The sequence below is a fragment of the Rhincodon typus genome, chromosome 11 (genome assembly GCF_021869965.1).
Source record: "Rhincodon typus isolate 14 chromosome 11, sRhiTyp1.1, whole genome shotgun sequence".
Taxonomy (NCBI): domain Eukaryota; kingdom Metazoa; phylum Chordata; class Chondrichthyes; order Orectolobiformes; family Rhincodontidae; genus Rhincodon; species Rhincodon typus.
In genome coordinates this window covers 56,571,552-56,584,904 of record NC_063342.1, presented here as the reverse complement: position 1 = coordinate 56,584,904, position 13,353 = coordinate 56,571,552, and the positions used below count along the sequence as shown (strand labels likewise).

Here is a 13,353-nt window from a genome sequence, read left to right as displayed (position 1 = left end):
ATCTATCTATCTCTCCTTCCCATGAGCAAAACCACTCCTAGCAACAATGGTAGCAGATGTTATCCATGTGAGGGATGGTGTGGAGCAAACAAAAAGGTCTCCTAAAGATAAGATTATGATGGATTAGTTTGGGAAGGCCTTGAAGTACCCTCCAGTTACAAGGTGCTACATATGCATGCTTTGCCCAAAGAAACTGGAGCAATCAAACAGGAGATGTGGTAAATACTGAAGACCTGAGAGGGGAGTAATCTTCCATTGAGGAGGATAAGGACATTCAGCAGTAAGAACATCACCCTCACCATGATAGCGATGCTGCGTTAGGCACTGTAAGCCAGACAGGGCTTAACTGACACTCACTTCCAATAGGTGTGTTGTTGTTTTACAAGGCAAACAGCCCTGTTTATTCCCAAAAACAATTACTGCTTTTTGTTTGTTTCTTGTTGCTTTCCTATTGTTCAATAAAAGTTAACAACCGTTTGAAGGCTTTACGATATGTGATGCCCTAAACTGAACAATGCCAAAATATAATGCTACCCTGGCTGTTAGGTAAAAATTAGCACTCCTTCAGACAGCATTTTAACACGAAGGAGGCACGAAGGATAAGTAGTCTCTCTAGCTTCATTCTTGTAGCTGCAGTTACTACAACAGTCGATCACACAGGTGAAGATGTAAAGAGCCAATACATTAAAGAATATGAAATTCTATTTCCAATGAATTGTCACCCATGTCACCGATGGGCCCTCAGAAGCTTTTATTTTTTGTTGTCCTCCCACTGCTTTACTGTGAAAGGATATTCTGCCTTGTGGCATTTGACTCAGGGCGAAGTTGGTTTCTAAAGTGGTGCTGGTGGATTGAATCCTAGAAGGTGCCGACAGTGGCAGGTACTTCTGCCACTCATGAGTGAACAGTTGTGTGAGCATGTTGCATACTTAATGAGGAAAGCAAGGAGAATTGAGACAGTTAACTCTATAGAACTCACAAACAGAAGCTCTGTATTAAATTCCTGAAATTGACACAGACGATTTTTGGTCAAATTCAGCCCAGTATCTGACAGCGTAGCCTGGAATAGGTACTCAAAGTTCCAGGTTAGAAACTGAACCTAGAACCATCTGATGAAAGAGATGGAAATGCTATCACTAAGCCAGATGCATTAAACTCTTGACTTCATGTAACTTCAAAAAAAAAAATGAGGCCAATATTAGAGATGAGGAATACACTTGTATTTATACACTTGTATAAATATAATTCTATCAAACTATTGTGATCTTCCAGGTCACAAATAATACATAACTCCAAGCTTCCCCAAGATCCACATCATGCAAATGGTCAAGCATTTTATTCCAATATATTCAAGTTAGTTTGGGACAATTTACATGAACATTGCTCAAATATCGTGAATACTGTTGAATCCAAATCTTGTAAAATTCTGAGTGCTATAAAAATGGACTGTCTGCAAAATCAAAATTTCCTGCCCCCAACCTCCCAGCCTTGGGAAATGGTATTCATTCACCAACCTTTCAAGCACCATTTCGCCTACACATGGCAGTCTGCAGATTACACACTGGGGTTATCACCAATTATCCTGTAATTTTTTTTGCTGCTGTGCAGATCTCAGAAGTCAGTAGTGGCAGTGGCTTCCAGAAGCAGAAGTCACTCCCAGCATGCCAATCAGGGTGCATCCAGCTTCTTAGCAACTGCACAACTTAGGAGGAATGTTGTTTATCAGCCACCTCAGAACCCACCAAACTGGAGTTTGGCAAATTATTCCTCAATAGCAAGGGACTGCATAGGAAGACAAGAGATTTAAACACAGGGTTTTCAAACTAAACATAAACTGCAGGAATTGTGGAATAACTAATAATAGCCCCAATAGACACAGAAACAAATGTGTTTCCTCGAGACAGTATGTGTAAATTAATCCAGCTATTCATCATTTAACATGCCATTTTTAAACCAATTTAAAATTGTAACTTACAACTATAACATGGTGAAAGTTATGGTTTTGAATTTTGTTTCTATGGTTATCTAACATGGAGAAAAATAATACACATAAACCACTCAAATAATGGTTCTGAAAACATTTGCTTGAACAATTAAATGTATTGTAAAATTAACAGAATAAGCCCCTCATAAAAAAAAATCATAGACCCCCTACAGTGCAGAGAGAGGCCTTTCGGCCCATTGAGTCTGCACCAATCACCTGAACAGTATCCCACCCAGGCCCCAACTCCATCCCCGTAACCCCACATTTACTATGGCTAACCCACCTTTGTCTGCACACCCGTAAACACTATGGGGCAATCTAGAATGGCCTGTCCACCTAACCTGCACATCTTTGGACTGAATATTTACTGAAATGAAATTGCCATACAGAATAAAATCAGGCAACATGACTTTTTACCACATTGCAATGACAAAGCATAACATTTACCCACAAAAGAACATCTTGCACCATCTATATATTTCCAGAATGTATTTGAAGTATCTGCAAATGAAGGCATATCATTTATGCCCATAAACTTCACTCAAAATACATAATGCTGCTTGTCAAGGTGTTAAGAAAAATTGTAGTACTGCTTAACTGAGATAGTGCATTAGGTAGTACTACTTTATTTACACTGTTGGAACAGAATCAGAAAAATAAGTTTCCATGGAGGTGCAGCTCTCTCCTTGTTTCTACTATATAGTTTCTACTATATTTCTAGGACTGCAGGTAATGAGCAGAAAATTTAGCAACAACTGCTGAATATGGGAGTGAAGATTTATTCTAGTAACTGTGACAATGCTAATAAGATCAAATAGATTAATGTTCCAATAAAGCTATGGTTCTTAATTCAAAGTCTTCAGAATTTACTGACTGGGCTGAAGGAAGACTTTATGTGCATATGCACAAGTGCAATTGTACACCAACATATAATACAACTGACTTACCTTATATGCTTCACCAGTCTCAAGTGATACTGTGGGCCTCTCTTTATCATGGTTAGGTTCATTATGGTTGTTTAACGTATCTGTCCAGGAATTTAAAAAAAAAAGTAATTACATAATTACAACAACACATTTCAGCAATTTACCAGTTTAAAGTAAATTAAGGCCTGCATCATTTTAAAATCGCATCTAAATACTGTACCTGACGTTTTGTTAATCTTTGGATGTCAGTAGACAGCATCAGCATTTTTGAATAGACAGAAAACTTTTCCAACTAAGAATGAATACTGTACGTTGTAATTAATCCCACATTACTGATACATTGTGCAATGTTCGTAGATCAGCTCAAAGCTATGACATGAATCTTTTGTGAACAAATAATAGGACAGGTTTTGGGTAACAGGATTACTGCTACAAAATCCATTAAAGCTGTAAACTTTATATCTGTTAGTCTGTTCACTTTTAACAATTGTGGGAGTCTGAAAGGACATCAACAGCAGCTGGTACAGATCACTTTTTCAAGTCCCTGTAATTATTTTAAAAGAGTGATAACAGCTGGTGGAGATTACAGCATCTAAGTTGCCTTTAATTATGTTTTTTTTAAGAAAGTGATAACGATTAGAATCAGCACAAGAAAAATGGGACGGGCTGCAGTCTACGTTAACAGTGCAATTTCTGAATACTGATTCACTAACAACATTTTCCATTTATTCTGCTCTCGTTTAATCAATTTTTCATTCCTTGCAGTGCTCTGCCTCACTGAAAGCTACATATGTTTTGCACCACAGCAAAATTAGTTTTCAATTGGTACTGAAATTGTGAGGAGAAGACAAATCAACATTGTAATGACTGTGGCAGTTTAGTAAGGAAGAGTATAGGATGAATTGTCTTCACCATACAAAGCAAGAGTGAAACATCCAAACAGACGCAGCGGTATGCATTTTTGGCTTGGGAGATCTAACCCAGTCTGCTCCCTTGCTGAGCTTAACAGCTAAAAGCAGGCAGTAAATTTCCCCTGCAGCTATGTACAAACTTCAAACCACCCAAATTGGAACCTGCCAGTCACTAATGCAGATCAATAACCAGAAAATTCCCAGGCGATCTGACTCTTTAGAGAAGTGCTTCAAATTAAATTTTCAATTTTTATATGATCCGTCCTTAGGACTGACAGCTTAATGTCCTAGGGGATAGATACAATAGGAAGCATAAAAGTGGGGAGGGGAAGGGTGTAAGAGAGGAGAGAGAGTGGAGTTTTTGACTGGTGATAACATTACGGTTGTCCTTAGAGAGGATATTCCTGGGAATACAACCAGGGAACTTATTTGGAGGGAACTGAGAACTAAGAAAGGGCTGATCACCTTATTGGAATTGTACTGTAGACTCCCCAACCTTGGAGTAGAGGTTCATAGTTCCTTGAAAGTGGATCCGCAGGTAGACAGGATAGTGAAGACGATGTTTGGTATGCTTGCGTGTATTGGTTAGTGCATTGAGAATCAGAGTTGGGCGTTCATATTGAGGCTGTACAGGCCATTGGTTAGGCCACTTTTGGAATACTGCATGCAATTCTGGTCTCCCTGCTGTAGGAAGGATGTTGTGAAACTTGAAAGGGTTCAGAAAAGATTTACAAGGATGTTGCTAGGGTTGGAGGGTTTGGGCTATCAGGAGAGGCTGAATAGGGTGGAGTGGAGGCTGAGGGGTGGCCTTAAATAGGTTATTAAAATCATAAGTGGCATGGATAGGGTAAATAGACAAGGTTTTCTCCCTGGGTTCGGGGATTCCAAAACTAGAGGGCATAGGTTTGAGGTGAGAGGGGAAAGATTTAAAAGGGATCCAAGGGGTAACATTTTCATGCAGAGGATGGTGCATTTATGGAATGAGCTGCCAGAGGAAGTGCTGGAGGCTGGTACAATTACAACATTCAAAAGGCATCTGGATGGGTATATGAATAGGAAAGGTTTACAGGGATATGAGCCAGATGCTGACAAATGGGATTAGATTAATTTCGGATATCTGGTCAGCATGGATGAGTTGGACTGAAGGGTCTGTTTCCATGCTGTACAGCTCTATGACTCTAGGACCCTGCACAAGACTGGTTTACCTCAAAGCCACAATGACCTAAAGTACCGGGTTTCATTGGGCCCTAAGTGAAAAGAAGCAGGAGCATCACTTTCATTTCATTGAAATAATGTTTGGCCTGCATCAATTGCAGGCACAGGTACAGTTTTGTCCCATAGATGTCACAGCAATTGCTGTGGGACCCAACTGGGAATATTGTGGGTCTTTGCTATCTTCACTTTGATCCTCACCCAAGGATACTGATTCCCAGGCACAATATTATTAGTAAGTAACAAGAACAAGATTAATATAGTAAGATTAAAAGGAAAATTCCTCAGATTAACTGGAACAGCAATTAGCAAATAGAACCATTTAAAAAAAGCATTTTGAAACAGATGGAAAACTACAAAAGGCAAGATGAAGAGGTTAAAATATATTATGAAATTAAATTAGCAAAAATTAAACAGCAGTGAAAAGGTTTCTTATAGATCCTGAAGGAAGCCAAGGAAGAAATACTGAGCAAAAACAAATTTGTTGGAAAAGCTCAGCAGGTCTGGCAGCATCTGTGAATGTTAACGTTTCGGGTCCAGTGACCCTTCCCCAGATGGTGGCTGGGAAAACATCAGTTTATATGCAGAAAAAAGGGGAGGCGAACGGGTTAGGGAGTAAAGGATAGGATAGGGCCTGAAGAGGGAGAAGAGCAGTTGGACAGACAAAGAGTTCATAACGATTAGGTTGGGAGGGTGAAATACTGAAATACTGACAATAATTTAAGATTCAATAAAGAAGCAAATAACATTGAATGTTCAAAGAATGGCAAATACAAAAAAAGACAAAGATAAAATGGGAAATTAAACTTGCTCATACTAAAGTCGTTATTAAAATTCAAACACAAAATGGGATGAAATCACTAAACAATTGGAGAAAATATCACCAAGTCTTTTTGATCAATGTGATAGAAATCTTTGAGGAAGATGGATAAAGGCAACAAAATAGATGTAGTTTACATGGGAAATACAAAAACTTACTTCACTCCTGGAGTTGTACATGCAGAACCATTTTGTCTCGGAAGCCAAAAAGGTCAAAATGATTTTGCGTCTTAACTTATGATAGTACACTTCTAAATTGTCACAGTCCGACCAAATTACCTTTGATCTTGATTTCAACTGTGTTCATTTATACCTGGCTCAGAGTGCACCACGCTATGTAATTGAAGACTACAGAAGTAACTTACTGTAGAATTGATTGAGTGTTTGTGTATATTTTTATGCAGAACAGTAGTTCCAAGTATAGTTAAAACATTAATACCACTAAAAAATGTCTGCAGTAGGCAGGTACAAGGTAGCATGACAAACTATCACTTGGCAACAAGAGTCCCAGGAAATTTTAACCCCTGGGCCTCATCACCATGCTTCAGTAATTCGTATGTATGACTTCTGTATCAGTGCAAAGATACAGCAGACCATAGTGGGTCTCAGCACAATATTTAGCTGCAGGAGACCATTGCCTAGCACCAAAGGAACAGTGTCCAGTACTCAATGTTGGGAGGAGTTTGGAGTGTCACATGATTGGCAAAGAGAAGAAATCCTGTTGTTATTGCATTACTAATGAGAAGTTGGCAGGAAAGTGACATTGAGACAAAGATGAAATGAGCCATGATCATATTGAATGGTGGAGCAGGCTCGGGGGTTGAATTGCCTACTCCTGCTCCGAGGTCTTAAGATCTATGTTTTTAAAACTTAAACAAAAGAATTCTAACAAGATAAGACCTAGGTTCACCTGATCAATTATCAAATCAATTACGGGGTCATACAGCACCAGGGACAGAGGTTCAATTCTAGCCTTGGGTGACTGTCTATGTGGAGCTTGCACATTGTCCCCATGTCTGCACAGGTTTCCTCCAGGTGTTCCAGTTTCCTCCCACAGTCCAAAGATGTGCAAGTTAGGTGAAATGACACGATAATAATAAAAAAAATTCCTCCTTAGCATCCAAGGATATGGAGGTTAGCTGGGTTATCCATGGTGAAAAAAAAACCTATGCATGGTAACATGGATGGGGTGGAAGATGGGTCTGGATGAGACAGCCTTCAGAAGGTCACTGCAGATTCAATGGGCCAAAAAGCCTCTTTCTGCACTGTAGGGATTCTATGATTCTACGAACCATCATGTACAGAAAACAGCATGTCATCAGTGCTAACGGTCAAAAAAAAGACAGAGAGAGAGAGTCAAACAATGAAGCATGATTATCAGCGCATTCCTCCCCGTTAAGTTGCATAAATCATCAAGGTATCTATCAAACCCACCAAGGTATCTATCAAAGTCCATTGTGTACCAACTTAACAAAAACAGAAGTTGCTGAAAAAGCTCAACAGGTCTGGCAGCATCGTTCTGAGGAAGGGTCACTGGACTCGAAACGTTAACTCTGACATTTTCTTCACAGATGCTGCCAGACCTGCCGAGCTTTTCCAGCAACTTCTGTTTTTGTTCCAGATTTACAGCATCCACAGTTCTTTCGGTTTTTTAGTATACCAACTCAAACTTTCTTTACAAATTCTCACCAATCCATACAACTGTTCCAAAAAGATTATCTGGAACTAAATCCAGCTCTGTACCCTTCAACCTACTTCAAATTGCTAGTACTAGGCTTATGTAATTTTTCCACTAGCAATGTTCACTCCTGTTACCTTGAATCGCTCAGCAGAAAGAAAAGGGTGAAGTACATGTTAGTATCAGCTTATGCTTTATGTCAGCATGCTGCCAGGTACACATTCAGATCACCATTTTACGACACATGATAAGCACCTGTATATTAATTTACTTGTTTCTTAAATATTGGTTCTAAATGTCCTGGACTGCTTTCAATTGGCAGAAGATTGACACCAACTCCAATAGATTCCTGGCAATTCTGGCAAGGCTGCAAATTCTACCTTACAGACATGTCACATTTGGGTAAAACCCATGATCTAAGTTTTATTATTCAGCTTAAGGCAAGTTAAGTATTACTTTTTTTTGCACCAGATATAAAATTTCACAATTATTTGAGATTTATTAAATGTCAAAATCTTCATTTATGATCAGTTTCATTTTTTTAAAGCAGCTTAAAATAAAAAGTTTATGATATTTTAGTTTCTACCTTAATCTTAATACTGCGTTCCACCATAAATTTCCCATTATACAAAATATAAAGTTAAAAAGTGCTTATTCTGCTTGATTACTGAAGTGCTGTTAGATGCTTAGATGTCATTGATTTACCACCAGATTCAAAACGACATCGCAAAAAGGAAATAAGTGTCTCAGAGATTGCTAGATTCTTTGAGGTCAGCAGCAAGCACCATTATTTTACTGCTGGCCACAAAATATGGTCTATTAATTATTCTTTCAATATCTCAGCTTGTTTAGTATCAGAAGCATGGAACAATAATGTAAATTATTTTCATGACAAAAACATGAACTCTATATAAATCCCTATATCAACATAATTGATTATCATCGGCCTCTCCCATACAGAGCTGATTAGCAATCAAAAGAAACCAAATTCACCTTTCCATGGATGATGAAGTAAGGTACATTGTATATTGCATTCAAATGTTTTGCATATTGTACTAAATTTTAAAGAACTTCATATTGGTATGACATTGATTCTAAGGTCATGCTGGTTAATGATGTGAACCATGCAACTAAAAATGAACAGGTAAAAGCTGCATCCTGGACTTTATATATTATTATTCCAACAGCTGCTGATATAAGCCCAGAATGTTACTATTATCCATATACTAGCTATTCAATTAATTTTCTGGCAACACAAGTCCTGTCTAAAACAGACTTTTATCGTCTTCCTGTTTCTTGATGCTTTCTCATGCAAATCAGAGTTTTATTCTGAGTTACAGTTTAAAGAAACCAAGATCTGCTCTTGAAAAGCAGGCACCCTTGGGTGAAGAAAGCAACAGAAAGTTGCAAAAGCAACGTCCAGTTAATTTATAATCTTCTGTTTTGTATTTAAAACCAAAAATTCATTTTCTAGCCATTCCTGAAACTCGGAAGCACAGCTTGAGATATTAGTTGAGAATAAAATAACTACATATTTCAACACAAAATATCTGCAGAATAATACTTTAACGGTCAGTGAGAACTTCTGTAAATAATGCCAGCGCATAAGTCAATCTGCTAGTATTCATTTTCTTCACTCAAATTCAAATTGGTGGTGGCTCAAATCTTTGCTGCTGACCTAATTCCAACAGATCCAAAAGAACCAGCTAAACATGTTCATTGCTACCCACTGATTTCCAACCACAGAATAAAGCACGAAAATGAATGTTCACTTATCTCTATCAATTTTACCAGCAGCCGCACAGTACTGATCTGATTGGTGCTGCTAACTTTTAAATCAATATCTGTCCATCTATTAGTGCATAATGTTTTTACTGCATCTTTGCAGATGATGCAGAGAAATGAAGGAGTTGTTTGGTTGTTGCCAGGACAGCAATTTGGCTGGCTTTCATGGGCCTGTGACAGTTGTTACAGCTAGATGTGGTCTGGTACATGAGGAAGTTTTGACCTTGTAGATCATCTGTTCTATTGTTATCTTATACTGCCATTAGAAACAAAGCAATAAATGACAGGTCCTGGAGATAGTCAAGGTTGGGGAGTAAGACAGCACATTGAAAAGGCTAAGGTAATATCAGCAACATGACTCTTAGACTTATTTATCTGCCAATCTGCAAATAACCTGCTGGATGGTTCCCACTATAGAATTTATCTTCATCATTCTTTGGGAGGTGCACATCACCAGAATTTATTGCCCATTTCTGGCTGCCCAGATGTTAATAGAAAATAATTCTTTTATACTGCTTAGCCCATGTCGTGAAGGTTCTCCTTATTGTTTGACTCAGTCTCAACAAAAGAAATGTGATAGAAGTCAGGACTGTATGTGAATTCGAGAGGACCTTGGAGCTGATGCACCCACTGCCCTTATCCTTTTAAGTGATGGAGATCGTGGTGAGGAAACCTGTAAGAACACTGCATACTGGAATCATGACATAGCAGTGGACATATAAAGTTAGTGCATGGGGAGCACCGCATTGTCCTGGCCAGTGATGAGCGTCTTCAGTATTGTTGTAGTTGTTCACATATAGAAAATGGAGAATATTCTATCATAATCTTGACATGTGCCTTGTAAGTCGTGGAGTGTGTTTGGACCATCAAGACCTGACAGATACACATAAAATACACAGCCTCTATCTGCACATGTAAAGAGGTGGTGGTTAGACAAAATTTTGTTTCCTGGCACTTGCATGTCATGATTATTATGACAGAAGCCATCTATTTAACTAAGCCTGACTATTGGGTCTTCTTGCATGTTAGTATAAACTATTTCATTGTTTGAAGATTTGCAACGGAACTGAAACTTGTGCAATCATAAGCAAACGTTCTCATTTCTTTATGTTGAAGGGAAGGTCATTGATGAAGCAGGGCTTGGCCTAGAACACTGTCCTGAGAAACTCCTGGAGCAATTATCCTAAGGCTGAGTTGACTGCAATAAACACAACGATCTTCCATGCTGTCAGGTAAGACCCTAGCTACTTATGAGTTTTTTTCCACCTGCTCCCCACTGACTTGTTTTTCTTAGGCGCCTTTAAGTCGTTTTTTTACTATTGTTGCTTTGAAACCAAGGACAGTCACTTTCACTTTCTATCATAGACTGTCGCAGCTCAAAAATAGCTTATTTGATCCTTCAAAAAGTGCTGACGTTTTTTCGCATGTGCATCATCTAATCTGATCTCACTTTCCCTTTTTGTTTCTTTTTCCTTTAACATTCCTCTTTTGAGTAAAAATTTAATTCTGTATTTTTAAAAAAAATTATACAAATGCTGCTTCAACGTTTGGTCAAAGAATTCCAAGATCTAACTCCCATCTATGTAAAATTATTTTTAATATCACCCTTTGTGCAGAAAAAAGGGTTACATTGCACACAGTGGCGCAGTGGTTCAGTGTTTAGCACTGCTGCCTCACACCGCTGCATGGACCCGGGTTTGATTCCAACCTTGGGTGACCGAGCGGAGTTTGCACATTCTTCCCATGTCTTTGTCAGTTTGCTCTGGGTGCTCCAGTTTCCACACACACTCCAAAGATGTGCAGGCTAGATGGGCTTGCCATGGGAAACACAGATTTACAGGGATAGAGTGGAGGAGTGTTTCTGGGTGGGATGTTCTTCAGAGGGTTGGTGTGGACTAGATGGGCTGAATGACTTGCTTCCACACTGTAGGGATTCTATAAACATCTTTATTCATATTTAGATTAGAAAAATGTTAGTGGTGAGTTATTTGCAACAATGACACTGCAAAAACAGGAGATTCAGATAGCTATAGAAGCCACCATATATGGTGTTTATTTCATGTTACAAAACCACAATTGAGACCAGCACTGCCAGATTATAAAGAAAATTTTAAAAAGTGAATCAAATAGAAAATAACTGAATAACAATGCTAGGCATAATTTTAATTCAATTTTTCTATTGAAACACAGACAGGATAAAATTTGCTGCTTGTATTACACCTTACTGAATTTCCATTGAAAAAATTGGGTGGGGTGTAATACAAATGGCTGCTTCAAACCTATCAGTTTACCACGAGACAGTTTAAGATAAAATCGTTCCCGTCGCATATCATTGCACTTTTGCCATTACAGATCTAATTACACTCCTACGGATCATAAAGTATTTAAAAAGGTAATGGTAGCCACTACCTTGATGGCTGGAACCAAATCCACTGTCATTCAACACATCAGTTGCCACTACTCGTCGAAGAGGTGAAGTGCATATACGTCCATCCGCTGGTTGACCACACGTTCGCACAGTGAGAGCAAGTGAAGGTGCAGAGAGGATAGTCTTCAAGTCAGACACAACCAGATCTTTGGCTTTCATTTTATTAATTTCCAAAACTTCATCGCCAACTCTTAGACCTAATTACAAAAGCATAAGATACTATGTTAAAAATTTACAATTCAAAAAGTACTATTCACCTTGCTTCAGTTTTTTTAATATGTTTTAAATTTTTATTTTAAGCTCTTCTCTCAAAATGCATTTTTGGCAGCCGTTAAAGCAAATAGCTAGTTCAGAGAAACCCTAAGGGAGCTGGATGTGCCAGCAGCCTTGGGTCAATCATTCACCAATTTCTCAAGTGCATGAAAAAAAGTCTAGCCTTCTAACAATGCTTTTGCTGACAGTATTGTCACTGATCTATTTCCTGGCATCAAGAACTTATTCTACAGAAAATCATTAAGGAAAATGAGCAATATTTTTAACTATACATGCTGAGAGGTAGAGCATAGAGTTCAAATGGAGAAGTGGTACACACAGATTATTGCATTGAATTGAGCAATAATAAGATATAAGTCAACAATAATGGCTCTATATTGTATGCTACTGAATGGCAGAAGGCTATATATAGGTAACAAATTGGAGGACTGTGGATTAGCAGTAGTGTTGCAAGTAAAATCAACAGTGATTGTTTAAAATTAGTCAGCAATTGCAAATGTTTTCAATGAACTGGGAGAGACTTTTTGCAAGACTGATTTCTGAGACCAGCAAGTCAGAAAAGACTACTCGGCTTAGTTTTACATTAGGGGAGTAGAGTGAATAGGCAGCCAAAGAGCAGGGAGATATTTGAGATACTGCAACCGCATAAAATACAGTTAAATGAATATAACAATTTGAATAAAGGGCAAAATAAGTCAGACTGGGTACTTGAATAGGTAAAAAAAAGGAAAAAAGTCATTGAAATTATGCCAGAGAATACAAGGAATAAAATATAAGATATGACTCCTACCATAAAAATAAAGTCAGGAATAGGATGGGAATCATAAGCCAGATACCCTTACTTCAGTTCTAAGATATTAGAGTTAATAATTTGCAACGAGGTTACTGTGCACATGGAGATAAAAGATAATCATAGCCAGCCAAAGAAGATTCTAAAAGTTAGGTCAAATTGATCAAACTTACAGAATTATTTTGAAGCAGAGTGGAGAACACAAGTTGTTAAGATATTACATAAAAGACCTACAACAAAGATACTGGTGCATGAAATTAAGACGAATGTGACAATATGCATAAGGAGGCAACTGGACGGAAACAAATAAAAGAACAGAGCTAGCAAGAGCCAATGTTTCCAAAATTCATAACATGTGATTACTCTCAGCTTTTTGGGGAAAAATATTCAATCTTCCCTGAAACAGAATGCAGGAGTCATGATGTGATTAACTCATGTCAATTAGCAGCAACACAGACAACAAAGAATAAATGCTTCAGAGATAGCAGGAACTGCAGATGCTGGAGAATCTGAGATAACAAGGTGTAGAGCTGGATGAACACAGCAG

General features: G+C 38.2%; 1 protein-coding gene across 5 annotated transcripts in view; it reads right to left on the bottom strand.

Moving 5' to 3' along the window:
- The window catches only part of tiam1b (TIAM Rac1 associated GEF 1b), a 253,760-nt gene that overhangs the window by 75,936 nt on the left and 164,471 nt on the right, over positions 1–13,353 (bottom strand). For all 5 annotated transcript variants that reach the window (XM_048602862.1, XM_048602859.1, XM_048602863.1 and 2 more), the window contains 2 exons: positions 11,725–11,940; positions 2,932–3,011 (listed from right to left, as the gene is read on the bottom strand). In XM_048602862.1, coding sequence (XP_048458819.1) covers positions 2,932–3,011; positions 11,725–11,940 — 296 coding nt within the window. The remainder of the gene's footprint in view (positions 1–2,931; positions 3,012–11,724; positions 11,941–13,353) is intronic.